The sequence below is a fragment of the Lithobates pipiens genome, unplaced genomic scaffold (genome assembly GCF_037356315.1).
Source record: "Lithobates pipiens isolate NorthernLeopardFrog02 unplaced genomic scaffold, aLitPip1_a1.2 Scaffold_18, whole genome shotgun sequence".
Lineage (NCBI taxonomy): Eukaryota > Metazoa > Chordata > Amphibia > Anura > Ranidae > Lithobates > Lithobates pipiens.
Genome location: NW_027507758.1, coordinates 433,327,198 through 433,351,142, shown reverse-complemented (window position 1 = coordinate 433,351,142; position 23,945 = coordinate 433,327,198). Strand labels below are relative to the sequence as shown.

Below are 23,945 nucleotides of genomic sequence, written 5' to 3'. Positions count from 1 at the left end.
ATTTTCAGCTTAAAAGGATGTGGTTGGCGGAGGTAAAAATGCATTTCAATGGAGTGCTGTTACTGCTCCCCAACCACAAGTGTAAACAAGGCCTTAATAAAGTCAAAGCGCACTCGGGATTGATCATTTCTTTGTTTTACTATTACATAATTGCTTTACCATTCTGAAGTTCCACAAAGTAGAAATGGAATTTAGTCACCCCTGAGTGTAAACACGACCTGCGTGTAGACAGATGCAACAAAGTGAACACGTTTGTTGAGCACACCACCCTAGTAGTCCAGCAAAACGTCACTAGATGTAAGTAAATCTACTACCATTACTACTCTTCATTTCTTTCCTTCACACTCATTTTATATCACAATATTACACCAGAAGGGCTCTCTCTCTCTCTCTCTCTCACGCTCTCGTTTTTTCTCTGCAAGCCTCTCATTTGCCTCACATTCAGAGATAGACAAATCTAAACTGATCAAAATACAATGTTTTGGTTTCCAGTCTATGCATAACTATTATTATTATTATTATGCAGGATTTATACAGCGCCAGCAGTTTGCGCAGCGCTTTACAAATGGGGCAGACAGTACAGTTACAATACAATTCAATACAGGAGGGATCAGAGGGCCCTGCTCGTTAGAGCCTACAATCTAGGAATATTTGTCATTTTGTGGAGTCAAACAAATAGAAAATAATCTGCGTTCCAAACCCTACACCTGTATGCATGCATCATTTTGCACATGTAGCAGAACATGCTTGCATACAGCCGTCTACATATATATCTAGGGGCAACTGTGCACAAGACCAGGGGCTCCTGAGCACCAAATACACAGTGTGATTACACTGTAAAGAAGAATGTCCCCATGTGCATGAGCCCTTGTGTATATACTGGGATACAGGGAATGCATTGCCTTTTCAGTATTTTTAGATCTATATATAAAAGAGATCAATTTGATGTAACTTCTTGGTATTTAAAAAAAAATCTTGTTTGTCTGTATAGTTTATAAATGTGTATGTAGCTGGGCACCTGGCACGACTGGGTGGTGTGGTTGTGGCTACACTTACTTCCCCCACCCTGCCACTGTCTGGGCTGCTACAGAGCAGTCTGTGTGTTCCCCAGCCTGTTTTCTCCCCCTCCACCACTGCTGCACTGAGGACCGATTGGCTGTGTGTCCAAGCCTTCACCTATTACCCCTTCTCCCTCCCAGCAGCAGTGGCGGTGAGCCAATCAGTCACAAGGAGAAGATGATGCAGCTGGTACACTGGAACATGTACTGTAGCTTTGTGGAGGTGCTGAGGAAGTGGATGGGGCTGCAAACTATAAGGAACAGAACACCCAGCAGCAGGAGGAGGAGAGTGCAGAGTTTTATCAGGCTTTTAGCAATGAAGCTGTGTGGAAGCCAGAGCGGTAACATCTGTCTTTGTTGTGTCAGAACTGGAGAGCTGTGGCCGAGCCTGTACAGAGACTGGAATACCAGGACTGATCTTGTGAGTTGAAAACTGAAACTGAAACTGTGCTTTGAAGAATGAGTTGCCAGGACTGAGCCACCCAGGACCGGGGGGTTCCATAGGTCATAGACAAATTCATGTCCGGGACAAAACTCACTGGATACCAGGACCCATGAGCAGTTGTGGCTATACTTACTACACCACTGTTAGCAGTTCAGTACAACAGGAGACTGCTTATTTGCGTAACAAATCCCAATGCAGATTAAAAGGGAAGATAAAGTGCACCACCATACAATTTGGACCCCACTGTTAGCCAGCTGGCATCTGCAAACGAGGCACCAAACACTATACAATTACCTACCATTGGTATCCCTTTTAGGAGCTATACATACACCTACATTCAGAGGGAATATACACAGAGTGCACTCTGGGACTTTTTTCTTACTGTTTATGTTGTTCATTGTTTAAATGGTTCAATGTTTATGCTGCCCTTTACCAGTGCTGCAGATATTAGGTGAGTTTGCTTAGTACCACAGTGATCTTGCCAAGATGCCAGATTATAGCTTAGTGTTCTGGTCAGCTAGTTTATTGCATTTAAACGGCCTCCTTTACTTGTTCTTTGGCTTCTGAGTATTATCATCAACTTTGCATGGTGATAATATACTTATCTTATTTACTACTACATAGCCTGGTGTTTATTTCCTACATTCTGGCACAGTTGTGGGTAGTATTACTGATAACTGAGTTCATAGGTGTTTGCAGCATCTCAATACATAACCAGGTGTATCAGAGGGGTCGAAGTAATTCTCAGAGTCCTGGCAAAGAACAGAGAACCCGTGTTAAAAAAGTGGCTCCTCTGGGGGTAAGTGCTACATGTATGTTGAAGCAGTCATATTTGTTTTTTATGTGCTCATCTCTAAGTCAATTGCCTGAAACAAGTAAAAAAATCAGGAGATCTGATTTCACTTGCTAGTCCATAACTCAGAAACAAGATGGGGGAGCAGAATAACAGCCAGACAACTAGTATTTTCAGAAATAGGTCAATAATGAAAGCCCCTATCTCACAGGTTTCCTTGGAAGCTTACATTAAAATACAGAGTTCCTTTAGGGCCTGTAGATCAAATGAAAGGTTAATGCACATTTAGTGGGATTGTCCTAGAATTTGTGGATACTGGACTCAAGTTTACCAATTAGTCCAAACCACATCAGCAAATGACATATGTAAAATTCCTTATGAAGCCCTTCTCATTCGGCAGCAAAAAACAGTTTAACTCCTAAAATTTATTTATACAGTACAAAGGATGGCAAAGCTTGATGGTTTGGCACTTTTACAAACTAACAGGTCAAGCAGAAGATGACTTATATATATGATATGATATAGGTATATGATAAATAAAAAACTCACAGCTTTCCTTCGCAAAGTGTCTAAATTCAAAAAGACCAAGACCTAATGGGCTCTACATAAACTTCATAAAACTTGAATTATCCTTTATGGACTACACTGTATAATACTTGTGTGGATCTCTTAGAGGCCTAGCTCCAGGGGCATTGCTAGGTCTATAAAAGATCTGGGGCTCGAGCCCATAGCAGTGAAGTAAAAGAAAGTCATACGCTTGGATGGGCCTACATTTGTATATAATATACCTGTGTGTGTGTAGATATACAGTATATATAAAATATCGTTACAAATCTGAGTGCGGATCCCATGGTTTTTTATAATTGATTTTGTCCCCAGAGCCCTCCTTGTTACATCAGGGTCCCCAGAGAGCCCCCCCTCATTACATCAGGGTCCCCAGAGCCCCCCTCATTACATCAGGGTCCCCAGAGCCCCCCTCATTACATCAGGGTCCCCAGAAAGCCCCCCCTTACATTATTACATTAGAGCCACCAGAGAACCTCCCATTACATCAGGGTCCCCAGAGAGCCTCTCCTTACATCAGGGTCGCCTGAGAGTCCCCCCTTACATCAGGGTCCCCAGAGAGCCCCCCTTACTTCAGAGCCCCCAGAGAGCCGCCCCCCTTACATCAGGGTCCCCACAGCGGCTCCTCCTCTAACATTAAATATAATCCTCCTAAAGGACATGTGGACATGGTACAGGAGATGACATACACTGTGGACATGGTACAGGAGATCATAGGCTGTGGACATGGTACTGAGCTGTGGACATGGTACAGGAGATCATGGGCTTACGACATTGTACTGGAGATCATGGGCTGTGGACACCATACTGGAGATCATGGGCTGTGGACACCATACTGGAGATCATGGGCTGTGGACACCATACTGGAGATCATGGGCTGTTGACACTGTACTCTGGAGATCATGGGCTGTGGACACGGTATTGAAGATCATGGGCTGTGGGCATGGTACTAAGAGCTGCGGACATGGTACAGGAGATCATGGGCTGTGGACATGGTACTGGAGATTATGGACTATGGACATGGTACTGGAGATCATGGGCTGCGGACACGGTACTGGAGATCATGGGCTGTGGACAGGCCCGGACTGGCACAAAAAATAGGCCTGGGCATTTTAGACTGAGCAGCCAACTTTTCCAGAGAGCGGGGGGGTTGGGCGTTTGGTAGACATTCGCGGGGGTGGCTGGTATCGGTCCTCCACACTGTAATGTGCAGGGAAACGGTGATATAAAGGGAACTGCACTGTAAAGGGGCATTGCAATGATTACAGAGCCCCTTTACAGTGCAGTCCCCTTTATATTACAGTGTCCCAGTCCTATTGTGGCCATACAATGCTAGTACTGCCTGGCTCCTATTGTGCCCACACTGCCCAGTGACACTGACCTGCTCTCTTTTTGGTGGTGCGGTACAGCGTGGCTCTTTCTTTGGTGGTGCTTTGCAGTGTGGCTCTCTCTGGTGGTGTGGGAACAGCATGGCTCTCTCTTTGGTGGTGCAGTACAGCGTGGCTCTCTCTGGTGGTGCAGTGCAGCATGGCTCTCTCTGGTGGTGCGGTACAGCATGGCTCTCTCTGGTGGTGCGGTACAGCATGGCTCTCTCTGATGGTGCGGTACAGCATGGCTCTCTCTGGTGGTGCGGTGCAGCGTGGCTCTCTCTCTGGTGGTGCGGTGCAGTGTGGCTCTCTCCCTGCTGATGCGGTACAGCATGCTCTTTCTGGTGGTGCGGTGCAGCGTGACTCTCTCTCTGGTGGTGCGGTACAGTGTGGCTCTCTCTGGTGGTGCGGTGCAACGTGGCTCTCTCTCTGGTGGTGCGGCGCAGCGTGGCTCTCTCTCTGGCTGTGCAGTGCAGCATGGCTCTCTCTCTGGCGGTGTGGTGCAGTGTGGATCTCTCTGGTGGTGCGGTGCAGCGTGACTCTCTCTTTCCGGTGGTGCGGTACAGCGCGCTCTCTCTGGTGGTGCGGTGCAGCGTGACTCTCTCTCTTGTGGTGCGGTACAGTGCGGCTCTCTCTGGTGGTGCGGCGCAGCGTGGCTCTCTCTCTGGCTGTGCAGTGCAGCATGGCTCTCTCTCTGGCGGTGTGGTGCAGTGTGGATCTCTCTGCAGCGTGACTCTCTCTTTCCGGTGGTGCGGTACAGCGCGCTCTCTCTGGTGGTGCGGTGTAGCGTGAGAATAAAAGGGGTAGGTTGCGCTAAGGAACTTATGAGCGAATCCACATAAAATATAAAAAAGGAAAATAGGTAAGAGCTGCCTCTATTACTATCCACCTGGTGGGGTGGAAAATGTTAGATAAAGGAGTGCTATGAATAGATCTGGCGCTATACCTGTGTGTCAGAAACTTAATTAATGTGCTAAATTAAATTTGAAGTTGTTACATTAATCCGGTGTGTAAGAGTTGGTGTGCAATATATTAGTGTTGGGATAAAGTATAAAATATAAACTGTAGGTGGGAAGTAAAAACTCAAAAATATATGTGTATAAATTGTTAAAAATTTACCAGCATGCTGGCTGGAAAATAAAATATTGTCTCAGGTGCGATAAACCTAAATGGGTGATTACCTTATGCACTCTTAATCACATGAATACCTTAAACATGTGAGCTACTTAATAAATCAGGTAAAAATATTACATGTAAATATGAACCATAAACATAATACAATTGTGCACAAATGTGACAAATAAAATCTATGCGTGCAATAATACAATTGTGCACAAATGTGACAAATAAAATCTATGCGTGCAATACTGAAATGTACAATAAATCCGTGATAAATATCAATACCCCACGTGAAACATGCCAAATATTACGAGTGAAAAAAGAAAGAAAAATTGAAAATGGAAATAAATTTAAAAGGAGGTGAAAAAATTCCAGAAATAGAATAAAATAAAATAAAAATGAAAAATAAAAAATATTAAAAATAAAAATAAAGGATTTTTTTAGGTATTTGTCCCAAGTAATAAAAATATAAAAATGTGTAGCGTGGCTCTCTCTCTGCTGGTGCGGTGCAGCGTGGCTCTTTCTCTGGCGGTGCGGTGCAGTGTGGCTCTCTCTCTGGCGGTGCAGCGTGGCTCTCTCTCTGGCGGTGCGGTGCAGCGTGGCTCTCTCTCTGGCGGTGCGGTGCAGCGTGGCTCTCTCTCTGGTGGTGCGGTGCAGCGTGGCTCTCTCTCTGGTGGTGCAGTGCAGCGTGGATCTCTCTGGTGGTACGGTGCAGCGTGGCTCTCTCTCTGGTGGTGCAGTGCAGCGTGGCTCTCTCTGGTGGTGCAGTGCAGCGTGGCTCTCTCTCTGGTGGTGCGGTACAGCGTGGCTCTCTCTCTGGTGGTGCAGTGCAGCGTAGCTCTCTCTCTGGTGGTGCTGGGGCTATTAGTTCCCCCAGCACAGTCCTCTCTTTTGTTTTTTATGTCTCCTGTAGTAGCTGCTACAGGCACTTCTCAGCTTGTTTCCAGGTTTTCTCCCCCCCCCCCAGCCGTGTGCATGCTGGGGAGTGTAGTCAGCTCCCTGCTGAAAACAATTGAGCCACCAATCTCTGGGACTACATTTCCCATGATGCCCCTCCAGTTCTCCAATTGGCCCTCTGTTGTGGCCAATGGTGAGGGAAGCTTTCTCCTCACATGTGCTGCCGCCTGCTGACAAGAGAAGGGGGGGGCGAGCGGGGGAAACATCATGGCAACAGCCCTGCCCCTTGCCCCACCGTGTGGACACCTTGGCTGGAGGAGGAGGAGCAGCCCCTGGGAGCAAAGAGCGGAACTGTCAGCGCGGCTCTGAGGCTGAGCTGTGTGTAAGTGAGACACACAGTTCAGCCCATGCAGCCAAAAGTTCCACCGGAGAAGATACAGGAGTGGCCTAATAGCGGTAGCGTCGAGCGGCGAACACAGCCTGTGTTAACCATGTTCAGGTCGCAGCTTACCTCCCGTTGTGCGGCCTGAACAGCAACATGTTATGGAGCAGGCGGCCCCGGCCCACCGGGCAAATGCCGGTCTGCCTTATGGCCAGTCCAGGCCTGGCTGTGGACACGGTATTGAAGATTATGGGCTGTGGACAAGATACAGGAGATAATGGACTGTGGATAGAGAGAGAGAAGCATGCCTCAATTCTTTTACTAGCTAGCAGGTGCCTACTTACTGCAGCTGGTGAAGCACAGTGTGTCTGTGTAAGGCTCGGCAATGGCTGCAGGCAGGGATTAGTTCACTTCTTCAGCCTTCAGTTCGCCCACGCTGGATAGCCCCACCCTCTGAGTCTGGGCACTGCACTCCAAAGCATATTATTCCACCAGGCACCAATTCTAATGGAGTGGGCAGCTCCGCTGCCCTTTGAAAAAAAAAAAAAAAAAAAGAAAAGAAAATCTCAGAGTGCACCACTGTACCCAGGAAGCGACTCTGGGCTATGGACCCCAGATTGGGGGTTATAGCCCCAGAAGCCACCCCATAGCGACGCCACTGCCTAGCTCCAATAACCATTCCTTTCCTTCCCCTTCTATTTCTCTTTTCTGCAATCCTCCATCTATTTCCTCCAAAATTCCAGTCATTCTTCTCTCTATTTCTTCCCCCCCCCTTCTGTTTTATCAGTTGGCATACCTGGAGGAGATAACATTCCAACAGGATACCCCTTTGCCTGGTCCAAATAACACCAGAGGAGCCTTCTCATTTGACCCTTTCACTGCTATCTCCTATGTCCCATTTTTTGTTAACAACATATATTTTTTCAGAGGGCATTTGACAGGTGGTAAGGAGGAATTATGTTGCCTTCTCAATGCCTGTTTTAACTCCTAAAAACCCACACTTAATGCTTTTACCACATGCACTATGTTTTGGATGTGTTGAGGGGATTATTTTTGTTGCATTGTGGCCATGGCATGTGTCCTCATGCTGCCTTAGCAGCATAAAGTGACACTAAAGTAAAAATTAAAAAAAAATAATAAACATGTCATACTTACCTCCACTGTGCAACTCGTTTTGCACAGAGTGGCCCAAATCCTTGTCTTCTGGTGTCCCTCTGCGGGTCTCTCGGATCCTCCCTGCATTAGATAACCCCCTGGGAGAAGCGCTGTCCTGGGGAGTTACCTTGAGAGCGTGCTCCCGAGTCCAGCATTCGGCGTCCATAGACGTGTCATTGGATTTGATTGACAGCAGCGGGAGCCAATGGCTGGGAGCCAATGGGGGGACTGTGAGCCGGTCAATGGCAGGTGTTTTTTCACTTTAATGCATAGGATGCATTAAGGTGAAAAAACACTTACCTTTACAACCCTTTAAGGGGGGGGGGGGGGTTGTGAAAACTCAGCTCGACTACATATTTTTACTGCCCTCTAACTGCAAGTGTAAAAACAGCCTAAATGAATCTCACTATCATCAATCCTATTTAATACATTTTCTTTCCATTATTACAGTGTATTATCAAGTCCCGCGGGAGCCTCCAATTACTGGGATTAGACTGAAACAAACTTTACATTTTATACATCTTTATTTCAATAAGCAAGTAAATATTTGTACTAAATATACAGTATCTCACAAAAGTGAGTACACCCCTCACATTTTTGTAAATATTTTATTATATATTTTCATGTGACAACACTGAAGAAATGACACTTTGCTACAATGTAAAGTAGTGAGTGTACAGCTTGTATAACAGTGTAAACTTGCTGTTCCCTCAAAATAACACATAACACAGATATTAATGTCTAAACCACTGGCAACAAAAGTGAGTACACCCTTAAGTGAAAATGTCCATATTGGGCCCAGTTAGCCACTGTCCCTCCCTGTTGTCATGTGACTCGTTAGGTCTAAGGTGTGAATGGGGAGCAGATGTGTTAAATTAGGTGTTATCGCTCTCACTCACTCACACTGGTCACTGGAAGTTCAACATGGCACCTCATGGCAAAGAACTCTCTGAGGATCTGAAAAAAAGAATTGTTGCTCTACATAAAGATGGCCTAGGCTATAAGAAGATTGCAAAGACCCTGAAACTGAACTGCAGCACGGTGGCCAAGACCATTCAGAGGTTTACCAGGACAGGTTTCACTCAGAACACGCCTCGCCATGGTCGACCAAAGAAGTTGAATGTGCGAGCTCAGCATCATATACAGAGGTTGTCTTTGGGAAGTAGATGTTTTAGTGTTGCCAGCAGTGCTGCAAAGGTTGAAGGGTTTGGGGTCAACCTGTCAGTGCTCAGACCATACGCCGCACACTGCATCAAGTTGGTCTGCATGGCCGTTATCCCAGATGGAAGCCTCTTCTAAAGATGATGCAGAAGAAAGCCCGCAAACAGTTTGCTGAAGACAAGCAGACTAAAGACATGGATTACTGGAACAATGTCCAGTGGTCTGATGAGATCAAGATAAACTTATTTGGTTTAGGTGGTGTCAAGCATGTGTGGCGGCAACCAGGTGAGGAGTACAAAGACAAGAGTGTCTTGCCTTCAGTCAAGCATGGTGGTGGGAGTGTCATGGTCTGGGGCTGCATGATTGCTACCGGCACTGGGGAGCTACAGTTCATTGAGGGAACTATAAATGCCAACATTTACTGTACATACTGAAGTAGCGCATGATCCCCTCTCTGTGGAGACTGGGCCGCAGGGCAATATTCCAACATGATAATGACCCCAAATAAACCTCCAAGATGACCACTGCCTTGCTAAAGAAGCTGAGGGTAAAGGTGATGGACTGGCCAAGCATGTCTCCAGACCTAAACCCTAGTGAGCATCTATGGGGCATCCTCAAATGGAAGGTGGAGGAGCGCAAGGTCTCTAACATCCACCAGCTCCGTGATGTCTTCATGGAGGAGTGGAAGAGAACTCCAGTGGCAACCTGTGAAGCTCAGGTGAACTTCATGCCCAAGAGGGTTAAAGCAGTGCTGGAAAATAATGGTGGCCACACAAAATATTGACAAATTTTTCCCAATTTGGACATTTTCACGTAGCGATGTAATCACTTTTGTTGCCAGTGGTTTAGACATTAATGGCTGTGTGTTGAGTTATTTTGAGGGGACAGCAAATTGACATTGTTATACAAGCTGTACACTCACTACTTTACATTGTAGCAAAGTGTAATTTATTCAGTGTTGTGAGGGGTGTACTCACTTTTGTGAGATACTGTATGTCAATGCCTTATATATTGCAATGAGCGAAGCCTCCTTCGCTTTTTCCTGCTCTTTTTTGACTTGGTACTTTTAAAATAATTTAAAATTCCCCTAAATTAAAACTGTTGAATGAATGGAGAGCTCCCAATCAGGACAAACCAAGTTTGTAAAATTGTGAGCTCACATCAAAGTCACATTCCTGCTTCAAGTTCCACAATAGCAGCACTCATGTTTCTCTCATGACAAGTTTACGTACTTCAAAGTAAAATTATACTTTTTTTATTTAGTGCATATTTTGAAGTATACATGAAATGTTTACTTCAGACGCGCTTAAATATTTGAACATAATTTCTATAAAAAAGAGATTGAAACCATGCGAATAAAAGGAGACTATTGTAAGCACCTTTGGCAGGGTTATGCATGTCCTAGCCTTTGTCACTTTTGCTGTATAGCTTGGTCTGCATGTAAAGATGTAAAAAAATGTAGAAATAAAAATAACATACACTGAATTCCATGATTACAAGAATAGCATATACAGTTATTAGAATACATTTTTAAATTTTTTGTCAGTGGTGGTTCTTTTGATAATGATAAATTATAAAGTTGAATGTTTAGCATTTATGTATCTATGATAAAAAATGCGCAGTGCTTAGTTAATTAAAAGTCAAATAAAAGTTCATAATGAGTCTAAGTGATGATCCTGAAGTATATACTTACATAGCTCCCAACTGTCCCTGATTTCGAGGGACTGTCCCTGATTTGGAGCAATGTCTCTCTTCCCCCCTCATGTGTCCCTCATTTTGGTCTGATCTATATGGTTCTATATAAAATTGACTTTTTATCTTTCAAAAAGTGTTTTCCAGCGCTAAACCTTTCATCTGATTTCTAAATTGCTGCATATGTAAGTTCCAAAAGCCAATATAAAGGAATAGCAGTGGTAAAAAAACACTTGTGGGTTTAACCAATCTTGTTTTTTTTTGTACAATTCTCCTTTAAGGAGATGTGGCAATGGGTGTGTCCTATGCCTGCATACTTTTTCTGGTAGGTGTCCCTCATTCCCATCTCAAAACGTTGGGAGGTATGTACTGGTACGCTGGATAGGAGAGTCGTCACCAACACCCAATCATATTGACTCTTACCCTAAACCAAAGATGTATGCACAACGGGTAACCCGATAGTATGCCAGCGATCCTCAACTGCAAATGAATCCACTCCTCCAAGAGTATGCTGATTCCAATGCACAGATATGGATGTCAGTTTCTACACTCCACCATCGACCACCAGGAAAGCCAATAAAGGGTCCTCACCACAGCAATGGTACTCTCAAAGATGAAGAGAAGAATACTCATTGCGCAGACATCCAGTAAATGTGATTTTATTGAGTAAAAAGATTGAACTCACATGCTCTAGATAAAAAGCCATGCATATGGAAACTACCAGCATTTCTAACCAACAAAATGGCCGCTGCGTCCCAGTTCATGTTCGTGTCACACGTTCCTATGCATTTTGTCATCAGATGACGTTGTCAGGTGCATGGCTAGGCATGAAATGCTGTTGTTTATAAAGGGGGCGGCTTACACAAACTGCAGGTATTGGCTGCGTTTCAGGGAACAGGAAGTACAACCACAGGCCACTCACACTTAAGGATGGCTCATATATATATATATATATATATATATATATATATACAAACATTCTCATATTATAACATATAAAAAACATCAATTCATATTGAATTTAAAAATTCTCTAGAGCATGCGGGACAATATTAGTTTAAAAACCAATCTGTTGCTATAATAGGCAAATAAACCGGTAAAGCAGCACCATCTTGTGGTTAGAAGTGGTAATACATCAAGTATAATACATCGATAACTAACAAAAAAATCAGACAATAATCAGACAAATCAAAAAATATATATATACATCATACTAAAACATAGTGAAATATCTGGAATGTTATTTATGTTTTTATAAAGAGTTTTCCGGTAAGTAGAGGGGTATTCTTACAGATGTCCCAGTTTGGTAATATTTCTCTGTCTGCATTTCTACACACAGTGGTGATGCAGGTGAAAATCTGGGGACCTCTTTAGTGGGTTATCAGCTAAAAATAGTAGTATTGGGTAGATTATTTAGAATTTAGCAGTTTTGTGGTGAAAACAAGTTTTTTTTTGTAATGATTTCTTCTCTGTCTGCCATCACACCGCAATGCATGACAATGTAAATCACATTATTGTTTATGGTGCCCGCTCACATCAATGTGACAGGTGCCTCTTTTGGTGCAGCATAGTGTGTTTTTGGCCCCATATACTTCAATGGGTGCCCATGAAAAACTCATGTACATACATTTTTTCTGTGTTTTTGGCAAGGTTTGGGGTTTGACAACCAGTTTCCTCCTCCAAAATAAATGCATGAAGCGTGAAAATACATCAAACATGTATATAAACATTTTTCAAAAAACCTGCTACAAAAATGCAGGAAAAAAATGCATAATTTTGCAGCAGCACTAGTGTAAATCTAGGCTTAAAATTACATTCAATGTTTTGTCTTTAAATATTTTAGTTTGGCCAAGCTGGCCCAAAACAAGCTATGTCTATTTCATAACTAAATGGCCATTGTGAGTGCTGCAATATGCTTTAGTAGCATTAGCTACATACAGTATGTGGTGTGTCTTCTGGCAGCAGTATGGGCGACCTTCCATCTACTGCTGGAGTGAAATAAACTCCAGCTGAATACTTCCCTGCCATTCAGGAGAAGCAATGTATTTTTATCAATGAATACAGGGCCGTCTTTAATATTGATTGGACCCTGGGCAAAATTTTTCTTGGGGCCCCCCCATGCAATTTTACTCTCCACCTGCTCTGAGACATACAAGAAAACTTAAAATCAGTTTACTCTATCAGATCAGGCAGCAATTGTGATTGATTACCAGTGGTTACAGCATATCATTACTGCTTACTGACTGGTTGCTAAAGGTTACAGCACACATTATGGCTCCCTGATTAGTTGCTAGAGGTTACAGCAAATGATTTATGCCTGTTAATTGGTTGCTAGAGATTACTGTAGAGTAATACTGCTCACTGCAGGGGGGCATGATCTACATATGAATGCTGCCTTTATTTACATACAGTATCAATACCGCTGGCCGCAGCTATTTACTTATGAATGCCGCCACTATTTACATATGAATGCCGGTTATTTACATGTAAACACAGAGTCTGCAGGTGAGTCATCCGTACATAACGGTAGGGCAGAGCATTATTATCAGCACTTCACACTGAGATATCGGGACATAGCACAAGATTAAAACTTCAAAGGACAAGGGAATTTAAACCAGAATAGTTGGCAAGTATGAGGCAGCTGCTTTGGGCCCCACAACAATAACAGGGCCCAGGGCAGCTGCCCATTTTGCCCTGCCTTAAAGACGGCCCTGAATGAATACAAGGCTTCTGTGGAAGCACTGTGGAAATTGTGACCTCATCTGCCTGTCTCTCCACCTCAGCCAATTAGAGGAAGCCTTGTATTGATTGGTAAATATACAAAGCTTCTCCTGAATGGCAGAGATGTAATTACTTTGAAATGAACTCAAAAAAGTGAAGATTTCCTATGTTTTAGAGAACTTTCAGAAATGTTTATTGAGCCAAAGCATTACCCTGAAAAATTTTCCATTTCTCTTCCATTTCCCCTGAAGAATAGCAGTTAGTTGACTTCCTGACATAAGACTGTGCCTAGGGCCTATGCACTCCTGTTCTGTATCCTGGATAGCTGGTTATGTGCAGTGTAAAGGCATCTAAGGCACGGCTGCTGAGTGAGATCTACAAATGCCATTACTGTGTGCTCACTGTTATGTAGAGAAAGCTGTATCGTAGGACCTGCATTGCCAGGATCTCCCTTCTTCTTTAATGGTCATTCATTAAAACAGCCTATAAACCAAAAACAATTGTTTTTTCACCACCACTTTTCCTTTATACTGGGCTTTCAAAATGCAGTTATTTAGAGGTTGCTTATAAAAAAATGTAGTCATTCAGTGTAGTTTAACACTTTTAGTAATAGAATAATACGTTATTTTTTTATATCAGTTGATACATCAGACCAAACCAATTGAGAAAAGAGGCACCGAGGGATTTGGTTCCAAAATGAAGACAATCTCTACAAATGGGGGACAGTTAGAGCTATGACTAGTATGCAGCGGCACAGTGTAAAGCAAGGCAAGGTAAGTCAGTAATGGGGAAATGATGAGCCGCAAAAGATACAAAGGTAATATTGGCAACTAGTCCTTTTCCCGCCGCTTGTCAATTTTTAGTACACTTTTTTTTTTTACAGTCTTTATTGATATACAGTATATCACATAGTTTAATAGAAAATGAAATTTAGGGTACATGACTGATAAATGTATAAAAAAGTGTTTAATGGGTGCTTATTTTACTGTAATTTGTAAAATATCAACAAGCCTCATTTACATTTTTATGTCTTGTCCTATTATGGGCTTTCACAAACTAACTCGTATGTCTTTAATCGTTTTCATGTTTAAACCCTTTTTCTTCTACATCCCATCAACTATATGAAAGTAGTTATTGGCAGAAAATAATAATAATAATATTAGTAACTTACATCACTAAAATTATTTTTATTATTTTATTTATTATTATGGCAAAGATGAAAATTCAGGCGTTCTGTTTGTGGAATAGCTTCTTATGCCTGCATGTTAACAATTAATCATATATAATATACAGTATATAGCTCTCTCTCTCTCTCTCTCTCTCTCTCTCTCTCTCTCTCTCTCTATATATATATATCTATCTATATATATATATATATATATATATATATATATATATATATATATATATATATATATATATATGTAGATATATATATATATTCCTGCTTTGCCATTAGAAGAAGTCTAGTTTTTGTTCCCTTTACATAAGAACTACATTCATCTTTATGGTAGTATGCTGCCACCTGGTGGCCCTTTTGTTAGTTACCTAGATATCTCCATAATGTATTTATCATTTATGTTGACAGGCACTACTTGACTAGGACAATGCAATAAAACTTAGTAAAGGGACACTATGTGTCCCTGCATGAGAATAACATATTGTGCCCTTTTCATCTGCAGGTACATTACCAAATGTTCCCAGTCTGTAAGCATTTGTTAACTGACACTGAGATGTTTCTGATGTTCAAGTCTACAAATAGCGTGATTTAAAGCTTTTCTGACACACTGTTAGTTTAAGCATATAAATATTTTATAATGCTAAACATAAACTGGAAAAACAACTAAAAGTTGAGAAGGCAATATACTGTTTAATAAAGGTATAGCTTTTATATTGTAAGCTCTAATGAGCTAAATATTTCTATTAGGTTTAGTTATTTTTCTACTTTTAGGAGTAGAGTACCACCACCAAGTTTTTTTTGTGGCGAGGAGTGTGGATCTATATAATTTGTGAAAAACACTTTTGTATTTTTTTCTTTAAAAATTTCTTAGGCGGTATCCTTTTGGAAATGTTTCCTCTTTCCCTCCTTTCTGCTAGGCAGCTACTGTTTGGTTTCAAGTAAAGCTTTTGTAGTGTTTTTTTTCCTAACAGCTCAGACACCTATAAAGTTCTATCATTCTATACCAGCTAGATTGTTCTATTGAAAGTAGGAATGAGGGTCTGGTCATTTTATTGGCCCAGATTTTGTGCTTTGTGTTATTCTGCCATATACCTGTATATATAGTTTACTTTTTTTCGTTGGGTTTTTTTTTTGTAATATAGTTAGGCTATTGCCCATGGTGGCCATTTTGTGAACCGGTCATTAGATATCCATGCGGTCCTTTTGTGTGCTCATTGGCTGTCCTTGTCAATGTCCTGGGGCCCCTGAATTCAAGGAGATGGTATTCATTTTAATATTTTCTGACCCATGTTTTATGGTGACATAAGAAGATGAAGATGTAAGTGTACTGTATATGGGTTGTTATTATTATTATCATACATGTTATAAGGGCACATGTATAAATAATATTGGTATTGTTTTTTATGCTATGTTATACACTTCCTCCATAGATAAAAAAACTCCCTTCCTATGAAGAAAATTTGTATGGAGTAAATTGAAATGTGTTGGGTTCCCTGGGGAAGGGGCACTTGATTAAGAAATTCTGTTGGTTGATATTGTATAAGGTTTACCCTGCCAGTGGTTATATGGGTATTGTGATAATTCAGAGTCACTTTTGTTGGAAGGATGTATCATGATGTCAGAACAGTTGTCTTTTTATGTAAAGATTTTTATTTTTTTAGTCTTTTTTGTATAAATAAATCATATACTGTTTTATAAAATACATAAGTATAGCACAACTCCTAAAAATACCTAAATCATTGATGCACAGATCTCTCAGTATAAAAGTCCACTATCTAAATGTCCTATCAATATGGTGACGCCTGTGATATCTTTATGCTCTTCTATCCACAGTGAAAAATGTGTCATCCACTACAAGAATTAATAAATGTTCACCTCTCTATTTGACCTCAAATGAAAACTCAAGGTTAAATAGTGCTTTATATCTCCCCTTTTCCTTGGACTACTACAGGGAACTGTACTCTTGCTCTGGATTCCATCACTCTTTAAGATTTCTGAAGCAGCTCAAATAAATATGGTTATGCATAAAAGACAAAAAGGTCTCTGTATAACTTCAGTCATCCACACAATGAATAAAAAACAGTTAAACATACAAAAACACTACACGTGCTAAAACAGCATTTCACAATCTCTAATGGCAATGTCTGCATGTACCATTCTCACCATCCAGCTATTTAAGATGGTCATAGAAACAACATCATCAACAAGGCTAAGCGTTACGTCCGGGGCTGGACTTCATCAGTCCTTTCTCCTGTGTGGTATAAATAGATTGTAATTTCTGCTTTCACTGCTGGAGGATTCTTCTACAAGGGCTGAAATAGGCAGGGCTCAAGTCCTGCGGGAAAGCATGGGAACGGAGTTCCTGTACTTTTTCCACAACAGGAACTCAGTTCCCATTAGCAGCAGCGTCCTGCAAGACTTTGAAGTATGCGAGCTGTGTGGCAGGTGCTACACCAGCAGCTGCCGACACAGCTCACAATAGTAAGTGCCGCACACCTGACCATTCAGGCATTGCCAGTAGGGGGCCCCATGACAGCTTTCACTTCAATCTACCTGTCAATCACAGCTAGCTGACGGTAGATCAGGTTTAGGTCTAGCTGACGGGTAGATCAGCTATTCTGCTGACAGGACATGCAGGGAGAGAGGTGAGCTGAGGGAGGAACATCAGTTTTGGGTGGTAAGCTGAGCACAATACCCCAAGCTAACATACATCTCCCAAGCTAACATACATCTCCTAAGCAGGAACACATCACTATCTCCCCAAGCATTCTGTCCAGATAATGTGCAGTTAATGTATGACCTTTCTGTTTAACCCTGTGTTATCTAAACTCTGTTCAATGAAAAGTGTAAACTCACCACATAAACAATCTATATACAAAATAAAATTTCCCAATAAAGATCAGAACATGATGTTCACATTTGCATAGAAGCACAATTGAATGAATGCTGATTATTCAGAGAATGACCGTATTTATGTTTATTGGGGATTGTTTTTTTTTATGTACTAACAGTTAAGCTTCATACACACAATACAAAAATTGGATGAAAAATACCACTTTTGAAGCATTCGTGCATATGAGTGTATCATTTTTTTTTTTTTGGTGGGCCATGTTAAACTCATTATGCGTGTAGGCAGGTAGTGGTTAATGCTGCCGGAGTCCAGGAAGGTTAGGGTTAATTGTGTTTCAGGTTCTTGTCTTGGCTGGCTTTTCTTGGTCTGACCCACTGGTTCTGTGCATTATAAAAGGGACAGCGGGGGGCAGGGGGCAGAAGGGGCTCAGAGCTAGAGAGATGTATTGCTTGTCAACATGGCCGGAGTCTGGATCAACACTGCCATGTTGAAATCTGAGTTCCTGCTATTAGGGGAGCTTGCTGGGACTTGCAGTGCTCCTTAAAGTAACCTTTCATGGACTCTACCAAGTATGGACTTTCATCCTATGCAGGTATGCTGGGGCAGTCACAAGCCTGAAGTTAGGGACTAGGGATGTTAGGAAAAGACTGTACTTTATGTTGGACTGTTGCCTATGAATTCCATTATGCTATCAATTTATTTAGGTAAAAACTTGGAAACCTTGTCCTTGCCTGGTCTGAAGTCACTAAAAGGGTTTAATGCAAGTAACTGGCACATATAGTCTGCAGTTTGGGTCAGCTAAAGCACATAGAGGTACGAAGTTACAAGAGGTAATACAGTGTGAAGATTCAAGTGGTTACCAAGGGTAACATAGGTTTCTCTAGCTTCTAGCAGGAGGAGTTCTTGTCAGCACTCTCCCTGTGAGCAGGTCAATCTCCCATAGTCACCACTGCAAAGGTCCCCAGCCTATACGCAGGTATGGATGAGAAAGAGTTAAGTGAAGTGCATACATGGAGTAAATGCTAGCTGTATGGTGTGGCTCCATACTGTTACTGAGAGTGATATGCTGGACAGGTGGAGTGGGCAAGGGCTCTGCATGTCCCCCGTAAATGTACAGTATCAGTGACCGTGGTGACTGTGACTGTGTACAGTACATTAACATCGAAAGAGTTTAATAGAGTTCAGTTGTCAGTTCAAGCAATGGTACCCCGTGTGTAAAGCAGTGACTCTAACCAAAGTGCTTAGCATAGCCCAGAAGAACCCACCTCAGGGTAGGCTTTTCATGTGACATTTGCTTGGCACTCAACTAGTAGGGAAACATAGAGGACGTGACACCTCATCTACTATCCCACCCGACCACCCTCCTACATGCATTGCACTGAATTTTAAAAATGTACTAGAAACAAGATATTTTAAAAAACATATCGCATTTTACATCGCACTGATGTGAATGAGCCTTTACTTTAACAGACAAAGGTGTCCAGACAAAGTATAAATTAGAGGGTCGAAACAAACCATTTAACACTGATGGGTGCTTAGGTGCTTAGAGTGGTCAGCTTTCATTTTTTATATAAAACCTTTATCCCAAAAGCAAAATACAGCTTTCTGTAACTGCTTATAACGTATAAATTAGAGTTCAGCTTCATGCTGCTGGACCGCCTGTTTTGACTATAACATTTTATCAAAATATGTTTGTATTGTATATATATAGCCACCAAAAATATCTCATGAATTTTTGTCCTATTCCCCTTTTTTTTAGGAGGGGTATAACTATTTGCCAGATAACAAAGTCTTAAGTTTTCCTTAATTTAATCCAGACACTATTTTTGTTATATGATTGGTTTATGACTGTCACCAGCACTGAGGCCAGGTAGGAGATGAGACAGCCTCAATGAAGGCTTTTAGTTAAAATGATAAAATATCTATCTCTCCACTCCTCAACCCACCCCTCACCCCTCGATCTCCTCCTACTTACTGAATGGCATATTGGTATGGATGCCACACCACTTTTTCAAACTCAATCTTCCTAAAACTGAGCTTGTAATATTTCCTTATTCCCCCCCCCCCCCCCATGACTTTACCATTAAGATAAACAGCAGAACCTTTGGTCCCTCCACACATGCCAGGGTGCTGGGTGTAATCCTTGACTCTGACCTCTCCTTCATCCCCCACATGCAATCACTGGCTAAACCTTGCCGCCTTAAAGAGGTAGTAAACTTTCTCACTCTGATGCTTCTTTTCATTTAGTCCATTATAATAAGTAATTATCAGACTATAGCCACTGTAATCCAGCCCAAATCGCATATTACTTACTGTTTAAGGAAACTTTAAAAAAACTTGTTTCCAGGGGTTAGGCAGCGCCATCTTAAGTATTGTTTTCTGAGTCCACAGTGGAGTGTATTTCCGCCCTTACATTGAGCACTTCCTGTACTGTTAACGAAGCCTCCTTCTCAATTCAACATTTCTATGGCAACCCTGCTTCCCTGTTCATAGCTGACTTGTTTATTTCATAGTATTTACTTGTGCTGATGTCTAATGTTTGCCTTTGTCAGACTTATCAGCTTCAGCTGATAAGACTGCAGTAATGGCCAAGTTTAGACTGTATGTGAGGTCACACGATCACATGGGGTGTAGGATGAAGCTCTGCGTGATTAGCAGAGTTCATTGTTGTGCCGTAGGAAGTCCTGATAACAGATAGATAAGCACATAGAGAGTGTGCCGTAAATGGCAAAAAGGGGAGATCTGGGCACGCTCAGTGACTTCATTCTACAGAACAACAAGGATTACAACAATACTAAGCAAGTAAGGAGATATCTACAAGCAGTGTTCATTAGGGTTTTTTATGCTGATTTACATGGGACAAAGTTGTGGGGCAGGGTTTACAACCACTTTAACCTCCGCAACTTCTCCAGAATTCGACCCTTCCTGACTAATGACACCACAAAGCAACTTATTCATGGCTTGATTATTTCCCGCTTTGACTACTGCAACTCTCTCCTTAATGGCCTACCCTTACCCAGGCTGTCCCCCTTCAGTCTATTATGAATGCTGCTGCTAGACTAATACACCTCACTAATCGATCTGTGACTGCTTCCCCTCTCTGCCAATCCCTTCACAGGCTTCCCCTACTCCACCGTATAAAATTAAAAATGCTAACCACAACATACAAGGCCATCCACAGCATCACCCCCATCTACATCACCAACCTCATCTGCAGATATTGTCCAATTGTCCCCTCTGCTCCTCCCAAGACCTCCTGCTCTCTAGCTCCCTTGTTACCTCCTCCCATGCTTCTCTTCAGGACTTTTCCAGAGCCTCTCCCATCCTATGGAACCCCCTGCCCCAGTATATCCGATCAGCCCCTAACCTATCCACCTTTAGGAGATCCCTGGAAACTCACTTATTCAGGGAAGTCTATCCCACACCCTCCTAACAACCCTGTCAAATCATTCCTGCATCTATTACCTTTTGCACCACCACCCCCTCCCTTTAGAATGTAAGCTCTACGAGCAGGACCCTTCTGTATTGTACTGTAATTGTGCTGTCCCCCCTATACATTTTAAAGCAATGCGTAAACTGTTGGCGCTATATAAATCGCTAATAATAATAATAAAATATGAGGTAAGGCTGCACTATTAAACAATGTAGGATCGAATATTCAGGATATTACCTTGTTCTCTTTAAAGTTATCACTAGGAGACCAATAAAGCTTCAAGCACATTGAGCGTCTAAAATACTTCTTTTAAGGGTGCTTGATGGGGTTTTTTTCCGCCTCTAAATTCCCATCCATGTTAGCGTATGATTCCAAGCACCCATATGTGTTTACAGGCGTTTAAAGGTAGAAAATAATCCCTGTCACTTGCATGTTCAGGGACGAGCATTTCAGCAGAAAATAAGGCCTGATGCGCCTAAACTCAAGGCTCAATTCATTTAGCACTTGAATGATCATTCATTTCAATGGACAGAATAAACTAATATTCTGGCCGATGGAATGAATGAATGCCCAAACGTTTGACACCTCTAAAAGCTTTTACAAAATGCAGCTTTTGGTGCGTTTTTTTTACTCTGTTTTTCTCCTGCCAGGGGAAAAAGTGTTCAGATGAGCTGAGCAAAAGCCCAGTGTCCATGAGGCCTAAAGTCGTTGTCAGGTTGTTAAAAGCATATATCCACTATTTAGTCTGTGTGCGATTAGTGTTTTTCCATAGTACATATCCACTTACCTCACAGTAACCATTTTCTGCAGCTAGATGTAGAGCTGTTGTCCCTTTTGCATCTTTCACATTTACATCATGTTTTCTTTTTAGTATGTAGTTGGTAATTTGTATGTTTTTGGCCAACACAGACAGATGGAGCATGTTCATGCCTTTGTTACTTTCATCTTCAAGGGACAGTCCAAGAGATACCAGGTAATCCAGCACATCTATGTGATCATTGACAGAGCACCACTGCAGTGCAGTCCACTTATTGTTGTCTCTGATGGTGGGAGAAGCTTTATATTTTAGCAGGGTTTGAACACATTGTAGGTGTCCATTTGCTGCAGCCAAATGCAATGGTGATTCTCCTGAAGAGTTCTGTGTATCAGGCAAGGCCCCACACTGTAAGAGCAGTTCTGCTATTTGTGTATGTCCGTTCCATGCAGCACGATGAAGTGGGGTGTAATTCCACAAATCCTTGATATTTATAGATGCACCTTTTTGTAGAAGGTAGTTCACTAGATCAAGATTTCCACAGCATGAAGCTATGTGTAATGGGGACCATCCACTGCGATTCCTGTCAAATACAAAGATATACAGAAATAAAACATAACAAATTAGATGCAATTGCAAGCATAGACAGACGTCTATACATAAATTCTCTTTTAAAATAATTAACCAAACCTATAAAACACATAATTTACTGTTCATGATATTACAAATGAGATGCCTGTATAGTGTCAGTGTTTTGGCGTACATGTTCACCAGCACACCATGGATCAACAAACTTTCATCCAAAAGGTTTAATGAAGAGAATCACATCACAAATAAAAAGTGCAAAGTTTTGGAGCCACGCAGGACCCCTTCGTCAGGCATGTCATACCTGTAGTGTTTTGAATAATTCTTTAACTAAAATCCACCCTTTAACTACTTAAAGCGGAGTTCCACCCATAATTTCATCTTTATATAACAACATTTGGGCAAAATTATTTTTTTCCTTACTGTATCTGTCTTGTTGCCATGGGGTCCCTTGTAATCCGTAGTTTCCAGGCAGCGGCGATGTACATCATATCCTGTGGCGCCTGATTTTCTGGGAGATGTGTGTCATCGATTCCCAGGAGTCAGTGGGCATCGCAGAAGGATTGCATTGTGTTAATGTGTGTAGAATGCACATGCGTGAGATCAGGAGGTGGATGCTGGGTATCCAGCAGCACCTTATCCTGGAAGAGAGTCCTAGTGGGCTTCACATGACCACAATCAAGATGGAAGGAAGACAAAAACGAAGGTAAGTAATTTAAAAAAAATATGTACTCGAAACGGGATTGAATTATGAACACGATTTAATGTATATTATGCATACAAGCAGAGGGGATACGGAAGTGGAAGAAAAAAAAAATATGTTTATGCCAATATCAGGAAAAAAATTGTTGCCTCATTCGTCCCCGAAATGGGGAACAAGGATGCACCGGAATCCTGTTGTGAGCCACATCCGAAAACAATGTGAACCCAGCCTTAAGCGGTAGTAAAGCCCGCTTTGTGACTATAATAAGGCTTACCTGTAGGCATGGGCGTCTGCAGAACTTTTTTCAGGGGGGTGGCATCATTTTAGAGTCACCCATGCACCGCGCCTTTTCGACAATGTCATTATCACATTATCATGGTCAGAGACTGCAGACTTAGCACAGTCCCTAGGATAAGTAATGGATAATGGCCAACAGGCCCTCTTACCAGACCCTGCGAAACTACAGCAGTGATCCCTCCGGCTGGACAATCGCTCATTCTGGGTTCCCCGGGGGCAACTCTGGTCAGTAGTATATCATGTCTGTACCCTGATAGTGGCTCAGTCTTTCTCTCTCTGGTGGCGCTGGGCAGCGTGGCTCTCTCTGGTTGCGCTGATTAGCGTGGCTATCTCTCTCTGGTGGCGCTGGGCAGCATGGCTCTCTCTGGTGGCACTGGGCAGCGTGGCTCTCTCTGGTGGTGCTGGGCAACGTGGCTCTCTCTCATTCTTTGTCCTGTAGCACTCTCTCCCTCAGCTTTTTTCCAGGATTCAGTCTGTCAATCTCTCTCTCTTGATTGAGCTGTAGCCTCCTCCCTGTGGAAAATGGGGCCACCAATCTTTGAGACTACATTTCCCATGATGCTCTCATCTCCTAGTCTCCTTTGATTGGCCCTCAGTTATGGGCAATAAGGAGGGAACAGAGCGGGCAGGAAGCTGGGTGGGGAACCTGTTGAGAGTCGCCGTCTCTTCTCCCTGACAGGAGAAAGGGGGGGGGGGGGCGAGGGAGGGAAACCTCTGATAACCTGCTGCTTGCCTTTCTCCTGTCACAGCGCTACCAAGTTCTCTACTGGACTGAGCAGGGAAAAGAG

General features: G+C 42.4%; 1 protein-coding gene across 1 annotated transcript in view; it reads right to left on the bottom strand.

The window, feature by feature from the left end:
- LOC143990199 (uncharacterized) overlaps positions 1-23,945 on the bottom strand; it is a 67,137-nt gene that overhangs the window by 1,072 nt on the left and 42,120 nt on the right. The window contains exon 2 of the mRNA XM_077490315.1: positions 21,606-22,155. Within this exon, the coding sequence (XP_077346441.1) occupies positions 21,606-22,155 (550 nt within the window). The remainder of the gene's footprint in view (positions 1-21,605; positions 22,156-23,945) is intronic.